This window comes from Hyaena hyaena, unplaced genomic scaffold, assembly GCF_003009895.1.
Source record: "Hyaena hyaena isolate Hyena2069 unplaced genomic scaffold, ASM300989v1 scaffold_1111, whole genome shotgun sequence".
Lineage (NCBI taxonomy): Eukaryota > Metazoa > Chordata > Mammalia > Carnivora > Hyaenidae > Hyaena > Hyaena hyaena.
Window position 1 is genome coordinate 329,636 of NW_024081746.1, and position 21,308 is coordinate 350,943.

At 40.6% G+C, this 21,308-nt stretch overlaps 1 protein-coding gene across 1 annotated transcript in view; it reads right to left on the minus strand.

Annotated features, from left to right (window-relative positions):
- Positions 1–21,308, minus strand: part of FAT3 (FAT atypical cadherin 3) — a 191,834-nt gene that overhangs the window by 89,659 nt on the left and 80,867 nt on the right. The window contains exons 10-12 of the mRNA XM_039222360.1: positions 12,314–12,589; positions 9,521–9,731; positions 470–4,543 (exon numbers count right to left, since the gene is read on the minus strand). Of these exons, the coding sequence (XP_039078291.1) occupies positions 470–4,543; positions 9,521–9,731; positions 12,314–12,589 (4,561 nt within the window). The remainder of the gene's footprint in view (positions 1–469; positions 4,544–9,520; positions 9,732–12,313; positions 12,590–21,308) is intronic.

A 21,308-nucleotide genomic window follows, 5' to 3' on the forward strand; every position in this document is an offset into this window, starting at 1 on the left:
AATCTTTCATGGGCCAACCAATGAACACCAAGCTAAGGCTGAGTTAGCAACAACCAATAACTGAAAAACTGTGCCTACTTGGAGATCTTTTGCTCAGCTCCAGAAAGGTTTTATTACTCTCAACCCCCATCCCATCTCCCTTCTTGTCTCCTACTGTTATCCCCTGCCTCTTCCCAACTAACTTCAGAAAACAGAGCACCCAGGGGCGCCTGGGTGACTCAGTCAGTTAAGCGACCGACTTCGGCTCAGGTCATGATCTCACAGTTTGTGGGTTCGAGCCCCGTGTCCGGCTCTGTGCTGACAGCCAGCTCAGAGCCTGGAGGCTGTTTCAGATTCTGTGTCTCCCTCTCTCACTGACCCTCTCCTGCTCATGCTGTCTCTCTCTCTCTCTCTCTCAGAAATAAATAAAAAACAGTAATGAAAAAAAGAAAACAGAGCACCCAGTGAAAGCCAAGGGTGGCTGACTTACCTGTAATATGGTAGCTCACTTGGCGATTAATGTCGGAAGTGTCTCTGTCCCATGTGCTGAGCACGGCTACCACTTCTCCGGGAGGGTCGCTCTCCTTCACATTCCCTCGGTACACTTCGTGGGCAAAGACTGGTGCATTGTCATTTATATCTGTCACTCTGACAGAGACCAAAGCCGTGGATGAAAGAGAGAAGGCATCTCCAAGGTCAGAGGCCACCACAGAGAAGGCAAAGGAGGGATCTGTTTCGTGATCCAGGTCCTTCAAGGTACTGATCCAGCCTGTGTTGCTGTCAATATTGAAGGCTTCCATTACCTTTTCAGGCTGGGAATCTGAGAGCAGGGAGTAGGTGACCTGCCCATTGGCTCCCCAATCCATGTCGATGGCTCTCACCTGAGTGAGTTTGGTGCCGATAGGCATTCCTTCCATTACTATCGTCTCATAGCTGGAAGTTTCAAAGACTGGCTTGTTGTCATTCAAATCCAGTACCTTGATATCTACGTCTACAGTAAACACAATGTCTACCTTGTCCAGGGGTATGGTGGCTGCTACCTTAAAGTGGAATGCTGGGCTAACTTCATGATCAAGGCGTTTGTCAAGCTTGATTGTGCCTGTTTCCTGCTCTATGATGAAGACTCCCCCTTTGTTATTTTCTGGCCTTTCCCCATTAACTGTACTGAATCTGACATTTTGACTGGGCAAAATTCTCAGGGTGTCCACTGTGCTCCCAATGGCTGTATCTTCTGAAACAGTAAAAGAATACTGAGACTGGGTGAATGAAGGCAAGAATGTTTCAGGGGGCAGGACATGGATGTAGACAGGAATGAGGGAGTGCTTTACTGGAATGCCCCCATCTACTGCTTTGACAAAGAATGATAACACTGTGTTTTTCAGCTGGTTAAAATTGCCCTTGGTGACCATCCAGCCATTGTCAGGATCGATTTCTAGGAGGTCAGCCACTGAGACAGAGGCCTCACTATACAGAGAATAGGTAATCCTTGAATTAGCGCCGTCATCTGGATCCATGGCTTGAACCTGAGTGACCAAATGTCCCCTTCCAACATCTGCCCTGACACTGGCTCTGTATTCCACTGTCATGAACTGGGGAGCATTGTCATTTTCATCCACAACAATCACTCTCACAGTGCAAAACGTTGTTCTCCCTCCACCATCGAGGGCCCTCAAAAAAATACTAATGTCTCCTTCCAGAGGGTTCTCCCGGTCAAGCCTTTCTGTTGTGATGACTTGTCCATTGCTGTCGATGAGAAATCGATCCTTAGCAAAATCATTGATGATGGCATAGCTGATCTGTCCATATGTCCCTGGATCCCCGTCTGTGGCTCGAACATGAATTACCTTTGTCCCAGCGGCTGCATTTTCTCTCACCTCAGCAACGTAGGTGCTTTGGGAAAAGGCAGGGCTGTACAGGTTAGCCCCAAGTACGCTGATATGCACCTGTGCAGTGCTCGTGAACAACCCATCAGACACTGACACATTGAGACTGTACAGAGGCTCCATCCTCTGCTTCCGGTGGTTGGATAGTGTGATGACGCCACTCTTGCTGTCCATCAGAAAGCTCGTCCGGTCATTCCCAGATAAAATGCTATACTCCAAGCGGTCAAAATCAGAGCTGTCTGCATCAGAGGCTTGAACACAGGTTACAAAATGGCCCCGGGGGGCTAATTCACTCACATACGACTCATAAATGAGCTGATTAAAAACAGGAGGGTTGTCATTTATGTCTGAGATATAGATATGAACCAGGACCTCACTGCTCAGTGATGGGAAGCCATTATCTGTTGCTCTGACTTTCAAAGTGCAGTGTTGCACTAACTCATGGTCCAGCATCCGTGCTGTCAGGATTAAGCCACTTGCACTGTCTATGTGAAAATAATCTGTGCTGTTGTAAGTGTCCTGGACAATCTGATAATGTACCAATTTATTGTTTTCCGAGTCTGCATCAGTACACACAACTTGCAAAACAGGTGTCCCAATGAGAGATGCTTCTGATAATGTTGTGTTATATGTGGGTTGATCGAAAATAGGGGGGTTGTCATTTACATCATTAACTAGCAAGTCAACAGTGACTTCGGCCCTGGCACCAGTAAGGGCATCACTGGCTCTTACTGTCAACTTGTAAACAGATGTAATTTCATAATCCAAAGGGCTAACGACTTTCAGGACCCCAGTGTCAAAGTCAATGTTAAACTGTTTATAAAGATCCCCATCAATAATGATATATATGATGCCTTGGCCTTCTGGACTGGTGGCATTGATGCTTAGAATGGGGGTATCCATTCTGACATCTTCATTGATCGATGCTGTATAAAAGGGCTTATCAAACACAGGCATTGCTTTGTTGACAATTGTGATGGGAAGTTCCACAGACGTGAATAAAGAGGGTTTTCCACCATCTTTGGCTACGATAGTGACTCCATACTCAATGTTGGACAAGTCAGAGTTGAATGCTTCTTTTAAAATAACATTCCCTGAATTAGGGTTAATCTCAAAGTGGCCATAGTCATCCTGTAGGACATAGGTCACTTCTCCATTTGCACCTTTATCTTTGTCAATGGCTGTCACCTGGTAAATCAGAGTCCCAGGCTCAGCATCAACTTGCACAGCAGCATAGTAAGGGAGGCCCACAAAGACTGGAGAATTGTCATTTATGTCTTCGATGTTTACCCTCACCACCACTCTAGCCACACGCAGATGGTCTAGCTCACGACTGGCTTCCACCACCAGCTCATATAACTCTTGTTCTTCACGGTCAAAGGGGACTCCAGTGGTCTGAATGACCCCTGAGGTAGATTTTATTTTGAACTTATTTCCTGGGTTTAAGATGCTATATTTTAAGGGCTCATTAAGGCGATTTCCAATGGCATTGACAATAGCAACTTTGGTTATGTTAGTGTTGTTCTCTGAGATTGAGGTCGAGTAAAAGCTTTGAGTAAAGTGGAGGCCACTATCCATGGCTTCTTTAACCAAGATAGTGACCACGGCCGTACTGTAGAACTTTCCGTCAGATACTTTAACTATCAACATGTAGTGATCTTTGGAGAGGTTGTTGTTTTTTATGGTGAGTACTCCACTGTTGGCTTCAATTAAAAAATGATCCAAGCTGCCTTCCATTAGGCTATATGTCAGTTCAGGGGGCACCTCGGAGTCAGGATCTGTGGCACTAACTTTCAGAACCTCTACTCCAACATAGGTGGGTAGAAGTAAGACAGTCTCAAACACAGCCTGAGTGAAAACAGGCGGGTTATCATTCACATCTGTTACCTCTATGTTGACTTCAACAGGACTCTCTGCAGTCAGCTGGGGGCTGCCACTGTCTCTCACATGCACGTGAAAATGGAAATGGGCGATAGTTTCATGGTCCAGGTTGGCAATTGTTCTGATGGCACCAGTACTGGAGTCCACTGTGAAGAACTTCTTGGCTGTGGACTCCACAATTTGATACACCAGCAGAGCATTACGGTTGCTGTCAGCATCGGTGGCTCGAATCACCAGTGGGCTGTTATCCAAGCTCCTGACAATACTATTGACTGGGGCAGCCTCACTTAGGCTGCCTGAATATTGAGAAAAGAGAAAAACTGGGGCATTATCATTTTCATCAACAATCTGAATGTTGACCGTGGCATTGGAAGCCATTCCTGCCATGTTCGTGGCTTGAACGATAAGCTGATAAGAGGAAGTACGCTCGTAATCCAGTGCCTTCCGGGTGGTGATGACTCCAGAGTATGGATTTATGGTAAAGCTCCCATCAATGTTTCCACCTTTGACTTCATAAATGAGGGTAGACTGACTGATGGCAGAGATTAAAATGACCGAAGTTCCAATATCAACATTTTCATTTGCTTCTGCTTGGTAGTCTTTGTGAGTGAACCTGGGGTGAGAATTATCAGACATGGTAACAGAAATGCGCACAATTGCAGTGGCAGACATTGGCGGGGAGCCCTGATCTGTGACTTTGACTGAAAGTACAAACTGACCCGTCGTCATCATGTCTGGTTCTTTGGAAACAGTGATGATGCCCAGGACCGGTTCAATCTTAAATGTGTTCCCAGTGTTCCCTACAATATAGAAATAAATGGGGAAATGAGTTACACGTCATGTTTTGAAGATTAATTCTTCATCTAAAGGCTACTGCAACATGGCAAGTGGAAAACAATTGTTACTACTCATTCCATCTCATTCTGAAATAGAATGAAAGGCTTCGCTTTTAGGGGTATTCAAAAGCAACTGAAATTTCGGACGAGTATCTTCTTAATCTAAGTTAACAACAATACAATACTGTGTACAATGTTACTGTGAAAAAGGCATATTTACCTAAGCCAGTGCTGTATTCTGTGTACCATGTTATGAGAAAGATAGTTGTGAGGCTGTTTCAGAACAGTATACCACAGGGATTTGATTGCAGATTACCCCAAAGGTAGGCTTTGCTACATGGAACTGGCATTTTTCACCCCATCAAAATCAACTTCACTCTAAACACTGCTTTGAGGATTCTGACTACCCTTCTGTCGTTCTCTTCCCCATACCCCAAAAGACACACATGCACACACAGACTTAAAACTAGGCATAAAAATTATAAGGCAGTCACTCCAATCTGTAACCATCCTATTCAGTACGTACTGGAGAGGCTTCCCATAAGGTAGCATCCCACTGATCATCTGCACCAGCACTAAAACCCCACACCTGAGGCATCACCCATCTGAAACTGAGGAACTGGCTCCCCACTTTGATGTGTCTGCAATGGGAAGGGCTGTGAGCCACACGACCCCAGAAGTTGAGAGCCCTGCTTCTGAAGTATTCAGCGGTGTGAAATCTGAGGTTGCTGAGGGTGAGGATTAGAGGGGAATAAAGAATGGGGAAAATTAAGACTGAAGGATGTAAAGAAGCTGGCTGAAGAGTAGTGGACAGTGTGAAGCAGAATCCTTCAGGGCTGCCTGGGTAGCTCAGCTGGTTGAATGTCCGGCTTTGGCTCAGGTCATGATCTCACGGTTCGTGAGTTAGAGCCCTGTGTCAGGTTCTCTGCTGTCAACACAGAGCACGCTTTGGATCCTGTCTCACTCTCTCTCTGCCCCTCACCTGCGTGTGCTCTCCCTCTTAAAAACAAATGAGCATTAAAAAACATTAACAACAACAAAAGAATCTTCACCAAGTTGCTTTTTGCTTCTCTCATCAGGCTTTCTGATACGTCTCGAAGAACACACATGCTTGTGTGTCTAGATTTTAACAAAATTAAAAATCTTGGTTATTCAGTTATATCTGGATTTTTCTTTCTGGTTGAAGTACTGAAGGATGGCAGGCATAGAGACAGCTTCAAGGTTATTATTATTAAGACAGTCTCCTGCACTGGCAGACACTTACATGTGTCTCCCGAAATAGGCAGCAAATACAGCTGTACACAAACTTCTTACTACGTACTTAGTCAACAAACTTCTCCATGCCTGAGAATAAAAAAGTAATGTTCAAGAAAAATCTTCATATTTTTAAAGAAGAAATTTAACAAAGATGTAAAGAACTCGATGCCAGCCCCCCCAATGTGAGAATTTAACAATATCATCTTTGGTGTCAGCATGAGTTTTTCCTTGCCTCTTCTACATGAGCACTTTGTGAGGACAACATGAAGTTATGAAGTTCAAGGATCGCATGAGCAGGCTTGCAAACGTTCAGTAAATAGTGGCATTGAGCGTGAGTCTAACACTTGACTCATAGACCCTCACGAGGCAGCAGGAATCACTTTGCTTCAGCACCTCAAAGGTAAAATGTAGAGGTTGTAGACATAATGGTCACCAACACACAACTCCAAATGCTGAATGCAACAGAGCCAAGTCTCTCTGTGCTCCTTGACTGTGGAGGCCTGCTGCAGAGTCCCTAGCTAAGTCCTCCTTCACTGTAGGTCCAGCACATTCCTTCATGCCCAGCAAGATATACATGGCAGGGAGGAAGGGGAGCCAGCTTCTGGTCTTGAGCAGAACTTCACAGCCCTGCTGTCCCACGGCCACTGCCCTGCTTGTCACATCTGCCTGAATGCTGTGCTCATACATCATGTCCAAAGTGGGCTCTCTGCCTCTTACCCTCTTCAACATACTGCCTGCCCAATATTCTTAGAATTCACTTCCTGCTTCTTCTTTCTTGCTATCCTTGAATCCTTGGAAAATACCCTCTGCTTGTTTTCTTGGAATCTATAGTTAGTTTCTTGTACTTTTGGCAACTGAGCAAAAGCTGAGCTTATCTTACCTTCTTATCTAGCACATAGCACAGTCCTGGCACAAAGAAGATGTTCAATAAATAGGTATTAAATGATTGAATGGAGAGGTAGAGCTAAAAAAACATTTTTAATTCTCTTTCTGTGTCCATCTTGGGGTCCAATACGCCCCCATCCTAACTCAATTCTTAGTCTCTGTCTCTTCTGTTTCGAAGCCCACCCAGGAGCTGCTATTGCACCGAACACAAACCTGAGCTAAACAGAAGTTCTGCACTCAAATTCCACCGCAGTCCTTTGGGCCAAAATAAAAGCTTCAGAAGTTATGTTAGAAGCCAGGCAGGGACAGGAAGTTTATGGTCCACCAATAACCAGAGTAAAATCTTGCTTATCTGAGGTTTGTAAGAGAACTTAAGTAAAATGTCCACTTGCCGTAACCACTTTGTCATTTGCTTCAAAATGTAAAAGCATCTGGGTTCTCCCTGTCTCCTACCATGATGTGGGAAGGGACTGGCTTGGCCAGGAGCAGTCAGGGGCAAGTGGAGGTCTGTCTGTCCGTAAAGGAGCCCCATCACCACATGTGGCTTTACTATGCACACAATGAAATCCTCATTAGCTTCTTACACATACAATCAGGGGTCATTGTTTGAGATACGATTTTTTGAGATACCAAGCATTCCTATGAGTTTTTTTTTAAATTCAAGTTTTCTATATAAAAGATGTTTTAAGGAAATAACTTTTCTCTCTAATTTTAATCTACTGTTATAAGAATGATGGAATCCCTTGTCTCTGCACAGCACCAAGCTGTAGCGTGTGGCTGCTGAAAGATAAGAAAAGCAGTCTTGTCAGGCAGATGGGAAATGACTCTTGGTTTAGAAGTTATCTGCCTCTCTAAGAGAGTGTTAAGTAGTAGCCTTAATGACAAATACAAAAAGCAAGTAGACACCATAGACAATGCTTAGAAAATGTTAAGTAAAAAAACAGAAATAAGACTCCATAGCTAAATGATCACAATGGTATGAAACAATGCATATGCACAGATGAATACTGAGAAAAGGAAACTATATATCAGATTAGGAAAGAATCTAAGAGTTGTTGGATCAGGTGACACTTTCTGTGACATTATTTAGATATTTGTGTATTTTATTTTTTTAATTCTTTTATGTTTTATTGATTTTTGAGAGCAAGAGAAACAGAGCACGAGTGGGAGAGGGGCAGAGAGAGAGAGGGAGACAACAGAATTGAAAGCAGGCTCCAGGCTCTGGACTGTCAGCACAGAGCCCGACCTGGGGCTCAAACTCACAAACCCTGAGATCGTGACCTGAGCCGAAGTCGGATGCTTAACCGACTGAACTACTCAGGTGCCCCAAATATTTGTTTTTAAAAAGAAGTTGTCCTACATTATTTGTGGATCTAAAACAAAGATTATATAATTAAAATTTCCTGTGGTAAACAACAGACACAAAATAGCATTTAAAAGAAAAGTACTGGTCAGGCTTTAGGTTAGCAGGAAATTCCATAAAAATCTAGAATAGATATTGGTGAAGTTGCTTGGGGCACCTGAAGTTATGAACTAGGGTCTTTTATTTCTTTATTTTTTTTGTATACAGCATAGGTTAGACTCCTATAAAATGTGGGTGCCTAATACAGGAAACCATTTGAGATTATCATTCGATGCAGTGGCTTTTTTTTTTTTTTTAATAAAGAAGATTGTTGGCTTTTCCTTTTCTAATATTTTTCAGCCCAAAACTGTCATTCTAGCATTCATATTTTAATTCAACCACTCACAAAAATGTTCCACATTTAAATCACAAGAAAGAAGCTTTTCCAGCACTGGTATACAAGGAGACAGCATTTGGCATTATGCACAACAGACATAATGTTGCAGAACATTTTGGAAATATGTGGCTTGACTATTCAAAGAACAACAGAAAAGGGGAAGGGAAAATAGAGCAGGTAAGGGATATTTGTAATTTTTAGGTTCACAGTCCTATCCCTTGCTTGGATCCTCCTCTCCTCTGTCAGAAATGCTTTCTTCCTTTTTCCATCTTCAAAACAGTGAAGTGTGGTCTTGCCTTATAGACGGTCAAATCAATTGGTTAAGCATCCAACTCTTGATTTCAGCTCAGGTCATGATCTCACAGTTCTTGAGATCAAGCCCCGTGTGTTGGGCTCTGTGCTGACAGAGCAAAGCCTGTTTGAGATTCTCACTCTCTCTGTGCCTCCCTCCCCTGCACACGCTCTTTCTCTCAAAATAAATAAAATTTAAAAAAATTTAAAAATCTCAAATTTAACAAAATGTGAGCCTCTATTTATTTCTTTGTCCAGTTAAGTAGACATTTCAATAACTACCACCTACTCTGCTACTCTGAATCACCTCCAGTGAAGTGAATTTTTGCACACAGTGGGGGTGGAGGCATTTTTGAAGCCCACAGCTCACCCACTGACAAATGAACAAAGACATGTGGGATCTAATTCACAGGACATCCTGGGAGCTCTCAAAAGATGGAAGGCTTTGGTTATTTTAGTCCAAGGCCATGGCTTGTCGACCCATTGGTAAAAGCCACTGTGTTCACCACGCATTTCTTCTCTTTCAATCCAGAAAAATCCAACAGTAACACAATAAAAGGGAACTTTCTCCTCACTGTCAGTGATGGAAAACATATTACAGAAATGCCAAGGACTGTATATAGCATCATCACGCAAATAGGGCAGTTGCTTGGCCAAGCAATTCTTTTGGGGATGTTCCAGGGGTAACAATGTGAATTTCACATGGTGATCAACACTGCGGAGGGTCAAATGCCATGCATTATGTTACAATCTGTGCAACAGCTCTCACCTGCTTCTATGGTATATATGAGTTCTGCATTTTCCCCTTTGTCTTTGTCCAGAGCCGTCACCTGCAGAACAGCTGATCCCAGAGCAGCCGATTCAAATACAGATGCTTCATACAGTGGGTTGGTAAAATAAGGACTGTGATCATTAGCATCTTCCACATTCACAATGACTCGGGCCAAGTTTCTTCGATAAGGAAACTCCTGATCTCTGACCTTCAGGCAAAATACAAGAAGCAGCAGGGCTAAAATCTTAAATTGCAAGGAAGTCACATGGCTATTTCTGTGGTAAATACCAAATGAGGTAACTCACACCAAGTGCTTGATGTAGTCCTGGGCACATGGTAGGTGCTCAGTAAATGATGGTACTCTCAACCAGGACACTAATTGTGAACAAATTCAGGGCAGGGGCCCCATCCATTTAATTGCTCAGGATTCTGACTGGCCTATGGTCCATCCTCAGTCTGTGTTTGTGGAGCTGATGAGTGGACATCACCAACACAGCACTTTTCTCTGCACCCCCCCCCCCATGCCCACACAGCCACTACTCCCCGCTAACAGAATGGCAGACAGAGGCTCTTCTGAAGGGGAAACAAAAAAAGTTTAATGAAAGAATTAATAAATGCAAAGCAGGCACTGCCATTTATTCATTCATTCAACAAACATTTAATGTCACCTATTATCTGTCAAGTCCTGGCTTCACTCTCTCCCAAGTTCAGCAGCGATTCAGATTTGGTCCTTGCCCTCAAGAAGCTAACAGGTGAGCATGGAGGAGGGCACTTTGGGGATGAGCACTGAGTGTTATGTGGAAAGAAATTTGACAATAAACTATTTGTAAAAAAAAAAAAAAAAAAAAAAAAGAAGCTAACAGGTGAGTGGGGAATAGAAACAAGTAAGCACGTGTAAGGCCTGGTGGTAAGTGCCAGAATGGGAGTGAGGAATAAGAAGTTAATGCGGCATTCAGCTTTTTGGAAGAGGTTAACAAAAACAAGTAAAAGTGGTAAAATGGTGGCGTGGACCACATATTTCAGGCAAGAGCCAATTAATGTCAAGGCTCAGAACTGAGGGTGAGCTCTGATTACCAGGAAGATGAACCAAATCTTCCTAAAATGTGAGACCCCCCCCCCGCCCTTGTGACTTCACCAAGGAACCTTGGCTGACTAATTTAAAGTTTCCCCTGCTTTGCATATGCCAAAAGCTTGCGAATGATCAATTCTTTAACCCTAACCACATGATTTTGCTATAATTTGCTGTAGCACTCATCAAATGGGTGCTTTCCGTTTGTTCAATTTTAGACTCCATAACTTCAGAGGGATGTGAAGAAATTAGAAAATAGACCGAGGAGAGCCATCGAAGGGAAAAGGGCTTTTCAGAAATAGTACCTAGAAGGAATAAGCAAAATGACTTAAAATGGCTTTGCTTGGAGAAAGGCAGCACAAAGGACATGTTTGCTCTAAATAATCAATTACGCAAATGATAAATGATACAGGGTGACGAAACTGAATTTTGAGTTTGTTAAGGAAAGAATGAACAGAAATGACTTGAATAGTGAGAATGGAGTTATTTGTCAGTATAAGGTTTCTGCCCCTGAATAAAACACATGCAGAAGCAACCCAGTGAGTGTGCTCATTTTTCCTGCCTGTAGACTCGCCCCCTACACCCAAGGAAGGAGCTGAACCCTATATGGGGATTATTAGAATCTAGGTCTGTTCCAGTGGAATGTCTCTTTTGTATCCTCAGTGCCTAGAGCAGGGCTTAGGACACAGTAGGTGCTGAAGAAATAACTGTTGAATGAATGAGGGTGGATCTGAGGGTCTCTGAGTCCCTCTTCTTCTGCCCCCGTGTGTCAGCCGGAAACCACAGCCAAGGGCATGGCATTCGAACTTTCTCTTGCCCAGGAGGGTTTCCAGACTTGGGAAGGAAGAGTGGCACTCAGTAGAACATCACCTTCAGCTGCTAGGAAACTGGGAGCCTCTTAGTGTATCTGAAAGCCAATAAGTACACAAGCTTTAGTCTATGTCATCCTACCTGGTCTTAAGGGACTCAGGGGGTCTGTTAGGCAGTGGCTGTGTAACTGCCCCCAGGGCACTTAGGTGGTCAAAGGAACAGTTTTCAGGCCATAAACTAATCCAGGACGTTTCTGTTTCACCTCTACTTCCCACTTATGTGAATTCAGACAACTCCACTTTAAAATTAAAAATTAAAGCAACTTCCACATAATTTGGAGGCCCCGTGAACCCCACTTCAGACCTAACACGCTCTGCAGGCTTCAGGATGTTTTGAGATCTCTTTTGGGTGCCAGTATTTACTACTAGGTCCAATGCCAGGCCAGTAAATAATAAATCAGTTCCCTAAATGCTTCCAAGCATTGAGCACTGCATGGGGGGGTGGGGGGGGGAGGAGTAAATGATTACCATTGTGATTAACTTCTCAAGGAACTTCTGTTAAACTTTTCCACAAAAATCTGGATGCAAACCAACATCATAGCCTGGGAGATTTATGGAAACACGGCCTGTTCCTTCCTTCCCTAGTCAGCCTGTCAGCTGTGCTTCCTGGGAAGCCGCTGTCTGAAGAACTCATCTAACATTTCAGTTGGGCAAAAGTAACGAGTCAGTCTGTAACAATAGCCAATTCCTCACCGAAATAAAAAAGCGAAAAAGGAAGGCAGCCCTGCTGTGGAAAGACCAAATTTACTACTACTTACAAAACGTAAGGGCCCTGTACTTCTGAAGACCAAGGAGTGTGTCTTGAACGGTCAATGACTCTGTTAGGAGAGCAAATCAGGAGTTCGGTCCTACCATTATGTTGAGGATGTGCTTGTCTTGGGCCTCATGGTCCAGCCTCTCGGCAGTGTAGAGCACACCGGTGCTGGGGTCAATCCGGAATTTTCTCATACTGACGGAGTCGATGCTGCTGTGGACGGTGTAGCTCAGCTTGTGTTTCTCGTCTCTATCGGTGGCTTCAATCTGCAATATCTCTGTATCTGGAAGCACATCCTCGGAAATTGTTACATCGTAATTCGGCTGAGAGAATTCTGGGCCATTATCATTATTATCCAGCACTTTGATAAATACCTAGAGTTAAAAGAAGACAGGAGTGATGACTAATGCCAATTCACTCATTGCTAATAAATAACCCCCCTCCCCCCAGCCCTCCTCCCTCCATGTCCTCGGAGCCCAGCTTCTAGTGACTCTCTCAATATGTAGGAAGATCTTGTATGAAAACACTCTGTAATTAGAGGTGGACAATAAACCAGTGGTTCACATTAGCAGGAACATAAACTATGAGCTAATCAATATTCTCACTATTAATTGAACAGCTGAGACAGCCCCCTGGGGGTGATAATTCCACAGGCCTATTTGAGGCACAATGTAAGAGATCGCAAGGTGACCTTAGTTGGTTAAGTTCCTATTATCTTAAGTTCTGTTCTGAGCTCCTCAGGGTGGATGTGCCGTGGAAGCAGTGACAGGATGGGAAGAGTAACAAAGAGGCAGAGGAAGGGGAGGCAGGAACACAGACGCAGTATCTTCAGAGCAGTCAGAGCTCCTCAAGTGCGGCGGCCCCACACAGTGGCCCACTTCAGATGCGAGGGGTCTCACCAAGAACATGGCACTGATGACGGCTAAAATGGAAAGTCCCCAAGTTGTTTTCTTTTGTCAGCCATTTTAATATAAAACATTTCAGGCAGACATAAATAAGTATAGTAATAAAATTGCTAAGTCACAGTTTAATGAACCCTCACATATTTATAGCTCAACTTTGACCGTGATCAATTTACGGCTTATCTTGTTTCATATATGTAATTGTTCATCTCCATCTGCTCCCCATATTAATTTGAAGCATATCCCATAATTTCAGTGTGTAACTCCAAAAGATAGGGATCCTTAAAATAAACACATACATGCTACCATCGCTGCACCTAAGCAGAGAAAACAATAATTCCTTAACATTAAATATTCAGGGTGCTTATGTTTCTATAATTTTTTAGTGTGTTAGGTATGTTTATAAACATATTTTAAAACATCAGAATATTTAAATGCAGTCCAAACATTGCATTTGGTTGGTATGCCCTTTAATTATCTTTTTTCTTTAAGTTTATTTTGAGAGAGAGAGCGAGAGAGCGAGCATATGCAGGAGGAGAGGCAGAGAGAGAGAGAGGGAGATAGAGAATCCCAAGCAGGCTCCACGCTGTCAGCATAGAGCCTAATGCAGGGCTTGATCCCACGAATCATGAGATCATGACCTGAGCAGAGATCAAGAATTGCCATTGATGATCATTACGTAGATAACATTTATTTGCATTTATATAAATACAAAATGTCAAGGTTTTAATTCTGATTTATTTCTGATTTATTAGCTGCAATAGTTCTGAAAAGAAACGTCTCTCCAATTATTTGGTTGCTCTGAAGGACAATTCATGTAGTGAGGTCATAATGAATACTTAATTCTTTCCTTTTATTTATCATTTCAAAATAATGGTTCTTCAGCTCTTCCCGAAGTGGCCAATGAAACATTTTTTTTCAAGCATCAGCATGAGCCCATGAATTTAATCACAGCTGATATGTTTCTGTCCACTGCAGTTACTAGACTTATTGATGCACAAAGGGTCCTTCCTTGGGCAATGGGAGTTTCTTCAAGTTGGCTCATGAGATCTTTTGACACAATCCTAGTAGTCTTTGCTGTCTAATAATTGCTACTGGTAATTTTTTTTCCAGGGTCACCGCATTTCCAGGGTCACCCAGTCCTGTATTATCCATTTCTCCAAAAAGCAATAGCTTCTTTTTAGTTAGAAGGGGAGCTAGGAATTATCATTGCTGTTGGATTTACTATTGTGTTTAGTTTGCTTCAAAGGACAGAGTCAGTGAGTTTTTTTGTTGTTGATAATCATTTCATGAGTTCATACTGACAGAGCCAATTCAAAATTAGGGCATCACAATGTTTACAGCAGCTCTATCAACAATAGCCAAAGTATGGAAAGAGCCCAAATGTCCACTGATGGATGAATGGATAAAGAAGTGGTATATATATATATACATACACACAATGGAGTATTACTTGGCAATCAAAAAGAATGAAATCTTGTCATTTTGCAACTATGTGGCTGGAACTAGAGGGTATTATACTAAATGAAATTACTAAGTCAGAGAAAGACAAATATCATATGACTTCACTCATACGGGGACTTTAAGACACAGAACCGATGAACACAAGGGAAGGGAAGCAAAGATGGTATGCAAACAGGGTAGGGGACAAAATATAAGAGACTTGTAAATATGGAGAACAAACAGACGGTTACTGGAGGGGTTGTGGGAGGGGGATGGGCTAAATGGGTAAGGGACATTAGGAAATCTACTCCTGAAATCATTGTTTTACTATATGCTAACTTAGATGTAAATTTAAAAAAATTTACATATATATATATAAAAACAAAATTAGGACATCAAGGTTTTTACTTAATCTCATTCTTTTTATATCTGTATCCCATGCTAAAACCCTATGTTGAAATTTCTCATGCTCAATAACATCATCACAATTACTCAGTTTTATATGAAATACGTGCACACATGTCTCAGAATAACAATAATAACATTGGTGCTGTAATTCTATCACAACTATGATTGTTCAAAAACAACTTAATATTATTTTTAGTTCCTTTGACCTTTGAGATTTACCCCACTAGAGATATGCAGTCAAATTAGTATGTTTAAAGTCACAGAAGAGTTCTTCTCTGGGAGATATGCCACCAATACACTTAAGTTCATTCGCTTCCACTTATTTTTTAAATTTTAAACTTGTTTTAACATTTAATTTTGTTTTATATGATATGTAAAAGTACCAATGTCCAATTTACAAAAAAGGTATAGTCAAAATAGTTTAGCTTCTCTTTCCCCTTAACCCATTCCCTTCTCCTACAGCTAATGAGTTTTTAAAGATTAATGTTATATCTTATCATCTCTTTTGTTAATATAAACATATTGTATACACGCCCCCCCCCCCATGCACTTTAACTTAACATCATATCAATGATTCTCAACTGGGGATAACTTTGTCCCTAAATGGATATTTGGCAATATCTGGAAATATTTTTCATTGTCACAATAGAGTGTTGGGGGTGTTCCCGGAATCTAGGGGACAGGGATGTTGCTAAACATCCTGCAATGCAGAGGACTGTCCTCTGCAACAAAGAACTATCTGAACCAAAATGTCAATAGTGTCACTGCTGAGAAACTGAATTATCATAGTCCACAGCAATATAGAGATACTCTTCCAATGGGTAGATGGATCATGGTTAATCCAACCATTCCTCTACTGATGTTCATGTCAGGTGTTTCCAATTTCACCTTTAGAAAAAAATGCGCAAGGAAGAACCCTGTGTCCAGGTCTTTCTATTTTTTTTTTTTTTTTTGCTACCATATATTTGAGTCCCTAGAATTGTGAGTGCTGGATCAAAGGATACGTACTTATATAGTTTGTTAGTTATTTCCATATTCCTCTTTCCAAAAGTTTTATTAATTTGCATTCCCATAGCAATCTATACGAATGACTGTCTTCTACAGCTTTGCCACCAAAACATGTACTCAAACTTTTGAATTTTTTGCCAATCTGATAAATAAGAAATAGCATTTCACTGTACTTTTAATTTGCCTTTCTCTGAGGAAGGGCATCTTTTCATATGCTTAAGAGTTATTTGCATTTCTTTTTCTGTGAAAATTATTTATATCGGCTGATTCCTTTATGAGTTAGATGGCCTTTTCCTTCTTTATTTTTAGAAGCATGGTGATATAAATTGCAAATATGATTTCAATTTTGTTATTTAACTTTATTTTGCTATGGTGATTTCTTTCCATGCAAAAGCTTTTATTTTTATTCTTATGAAATTGAATACATCAATCTTTTCCCTTATTGTTTCTGGATGCTAAGTCATAGCATAGAATATTTTCTACACTCCAGGTTATAGGTGAATACACTCATTTTTTTAAAAATAGCATTTACACGTTCCCTTTCCTTACATTTACATCTCTACTCCATTTGGAATTTTTCCTATATTATGTGAGAAATGGAGAGAATTTCATTTTTTTTTCTAAGGGGCTCTCCATTTATTTCAATAATACTTTTTACAAGACCAGCAATTCCCCACTGATTTGAGAAGCCACTTTAATTGTGTGCTACGTTTACATATGCACAGGGTATATTTCTGAATTTTCTATTTTGTTTAGTTGGTTTCTTTGTCTTCTCATATGTCAATATAAAATTGTTTTAATCATAAAGGCTTTATAGTATGTTTTAATTGCAAGAATTAGGCCCTTTCTTTGTTCTTTTTAATGGGATTCCAGGCCATGCTTGCTTGTTATTCTTCAAAATGAACTTTATAATCAACTTGTATAGCACCTGACAAAAAATTAAGAGCGTTTTAAATTGGATTATGGTGAGAGTATAGTTTAACTACATGAGAACTGACTCTTTCTGATGGAGTTGTCCTATCTAAGGACATAGTTTGTCTTTTTGCACTTGTTCAGATATACCATTTTATTTCTCAGGGATGTTTCAGTTTTCCTCAAATAGATTTTAAATACTTTTAAAGTTTATGCATGTGCTGTTGTAAATGAGGTCTTCATTTCCATTCTTTTCTCCTCCTCCTTCTTCTTCTTCTTCTTCTTCGCTATTTAGGCTATTGATGTGTATGTTAAATTTACAGTCTGTTACTTTACTAAAGTTTCCTATTATTTGCAGTAGCTTTTCCATTTACTCTTTTGAACTTTTCAGATACATGATTATACTATATGCAAATAGAAATAGTTTAACTTTTTTCCTTTTTTTTCTCTTTAAATACACTTGAATATATAATGTTGACTCATTAACATGAATTCATAGCTAACAGCACTGTAACTCAGGCCGGAATGAAGCTCATGGAACACACATATTTTCTCTGTAAGGCACGTCAGCATGTCCTTCTTGTACTTGGGAACACGGAATTGCATTTTAGCACTACACTTCGGGCTCTTCTAAACAATGAGATTGCTGACAAAGAACCCAAGAATGCAAACAAATGTGGCATTACAGATTGCAAACAGGACACTTGTATATAGTACAAGAGCTAAAACAAGAAGACAGACCATCACCCTGTTCAACCACAGCAGGGAAAATATTTTGCTGCTCTGGGCATGTCCAGGAATGACCACAGGGTACTAAGAATATTGATCTAGGGATTATACATAAATTTCAGAGATCATCAATGTATACCTAGCATTGAACTCAGGGCTGTACATAATAAATTGCAAGCGCTCAATAAATGTCATGGTTAAATATTTAGTATCTTTGTATACAGAGTTTAGACATAGGTGATATCACAGATTTTAGCCTTTTTGGCCATGATCCAGGTTAAAGAATGATTATAAAGAAGATGATGATGATCATAATATTAAGAGCTAATTTAACAATAACAACAATGACAACAGTAAAACTATAGGACATAGTAGTAATAATAATAGTAGCAGCAATTAGATCAATGATCATATATTTCCTTATATTTTTCTAGTCCTTTTAAAGAAGCTCCTTTATTTTTGTTGTCTTCTTAAATGTGGGGGCTTTCTTAATTATCAAAAGCACCTGAACTCATATATCCAAAATACACAAATGCCAAAGAGTCCATGTTGAAGAATTACATTTGTTTTACGTGTTCCTTTTTATAACACAAATTGCTTTATCTTACCTATTTGCATTGGTTAATACTTTTAGCACAATGTTAAACAGTAGTGGAGATGGGGACATTCTTGTCTTATTCCTGACTAATGGGAAAGCTTTTACTAATTCTCCCTTAAGTAATATGTGAGTATTTGACTGCATTCTAGAAAATTATTTACTTTTAAAATAAATGTGGTCAGACTATGGCTATTCTTATAAGCAACTGCACTGTCACTCATGTTGATGCACATGTGCCTTTTCTTTTTTGAGGAAGAGAAAAGAGCAGCTCAGAGCCTCTGTGAGCCAGGAAGACTTGCCCAAAGAGTGAGCCTGACATGGGAACAAGATTTGCTTGTAGTTTATGGTTAAAAAAAGGGCTAAGAAGTGTGCCTGTGAGTTTTAAGTATTGTTTTATCTCCACTGTATTTGGAAGGTCATACTAGATTCTTTGAATGCCAATTCTTTCCTTTAAAAAGTTCAAGTTAACTTAGTCAAGATGCTAAAATATTTGTGTTCACAGAAGCAGTTATACTAAAGGGATAAAGAAGCCTTTCCAGCCAGCAAGGCTGCCCTGACCTTCATGAAGTTTCAAAGCTGATGTGCTTGCCTCTTTCTGCTTGCTTTGTCTTGTGCCTAATCTACAGTCAGAACAAGCGTTTCTCTGTAAAAGACTTCCTTCTCCTCGTTTGCTTTTTATTTCCCACAGTTGGGGCCATTTGTGAGCTCCCGAACTAACAAACAAAGCAAAGAAACTCTCAAAGATGTTGTGCTCAAATTGGTGATTGAAAGGCCTAAAGCAGCACAATGGAATCAAAGCAGGAGGAAACCTGAACGTAGGACGTCTCTTCAGCACTGGATCCAATGGTCCCACCACAAACACTTGGGGTTTTGCAAGCTCAGCTAAGCTAAGTCTGGGTTTGTGCCAAGCCTGGCCTCACAAAGGCTCAAGGCATAAAGTGTCCTTGGGGCGAGCTACAGGGAAAGGCCTCGGTCTTTCATTAGAATCAATTAAGTCCCAATTTATTGAAACTCCATTCTGCCTCTGTTGGCATTTTGAAACCATATTTAAAATATTCTATAGTTGTGATTTCAAGGGTAATGCACCTTGGATTCTCCCCAAGTTTACAAGTTTTGTTTTTGAATGTATAAGTAAAACAAAAAACCCCCAAAAACCCATGTCAGTTTATGTTTATTTTATAATTTATAAACCGGTATCATATTTGTTTCTTAAACTTTATTGTCTCTAGTTTATCAATGGGAAAAATGCAAATCAGAGAGGTGACGGGGTGTGCCCAAAGTAACAAGGGCAAGGCCAAACTCAAACTAGGTAATATGGAGCCCAATTCTACATCCGTTCCATTATACCATTTCCAGGTGCACTTAAATTATATACACATTAATTATAAATTCACCTAACATATATGTGAACAAATATTTGTGTAAATATCATGTACCTTGTGGTACTGAAATCCTAATTGACACGATAGACAGCTAACATGACTACCATCATTTTAGGAACAATAATCATAGGGTTATCCTAAATAAAAAATTCCCTGCTGCCTTTAAAACTGGAATCCATTTTCAAAAATTGATTTATTCATAAGTTGTTAGGCATGGATCTGTTATAAACAGTGAAGTTTTATCATTATTATTATTATTTTTTAACAGAGAGTCCCACCTCAGAGTTGGCTTGCTGCCTTATTTTATCTCTATATAATTGGATTAGTTTCAGCATTTTCCTAACCTAAATATACAAAAAAGTTTGGGGCTACTTTCTTTTTCACCTGCTAAGAAGGAGAGGGTGCTTAGGAAGAGAGACAAAAACCCTTGACAAAGGAAGTGTCCCTTGGGAGTTGCTTGCACTAGGGAATCACAGAGTATTAGCAAAAGTGATTTGTTCCCGGGCACCTGGGTGGCTCAGTCAGTTAAGCGTCCGACTTCGGCTCAGGTCATAATCTCACGGTTCATGAGTTCAAGCCCCACGTCGGGTTCTGTGCTGACAGCTCAGAGCTGGGAGCCTGCCTTAGATCCTGTGTCTCCCTCTCTCTCTGCCCCTCTTCCCACTTGCTCGCATGGTCACTCTCTCTCAAAAATAAATAAACATAAAAAAAAATTTAAGGGGAAAAAAGTGATTTGTTCCTACCCTCACCTGCCTTTAAGTGGGTGCAAAGGTGGAGGGAAAGGAGAAGACACAGTCTAAATCTTCAAGATAAAGTGTGCTTTTTGAGGAGGAGGCCAGGGAGGAATTCCCAACACATGGCTTAAAGACAGAAGAAGAATGGACTCCTTAAGGCTGTGAAGGGCAAGGTTAACCTGAAGAATGCAGGTCCCAGACCTCTCAGCCCCAGTGAATACACTCTGTTTGGCAGGAAGCCTTTGTGGGTAATTAACTCTATTAACTGCTTTGGTGGGGCCTAAGAATTTTGGAGATTATTTGAAAGAGATTTTTAATCCCAGGTTTGGCTGTGGAGCATACAAATACAAGCTGATTTTCATCTCTTTATAAATCAAAGCTGGACTTGAATAAGAAAAGCATATTAAAATCACAAAAGCACATACCATGAGTCTCTGAAGCAAATCAATGTAATTTTCAGATTATTATTTGGGCATGAATATCTCTGCTCTCTTTCATGAATAACAATGAAAACACATACACAATATTTTGTAGTTATCAGGTATATTATTCCAGTTTTAAGTTGAGGATGAGACTCATAATAAAACCTGCATGTGTCCAGCACATCACAGATCTGAAAATATTTCAAAAGATCTTATTTTATTCTTACAACAACCCATGAAGTATGTAAGGTAGTATCCCCATTATACAGAAAAAGTTGAGTCTCACAGAGACAGAGCTAGCTTCTATTTGGTAACATAGACAGTAATTGGTTAAGTCTGACTTGAACTTGGGTCACCTGATTCGAAGTCAGTATTCCCTCCTTTATACCAAATGCTTCCTCTAGTGAATTGTATATTCTGTATATATAGGTATAAAGTTTCTAAGACAGATCTGATTTTGAGAAGGAAAAAGTAGGTTTGGACCTCTTTATGTGTGTACACTAAGGGTGACCACCTAACCAATCTGTATGAATTTTTCACTAGAAAAATAAGTGT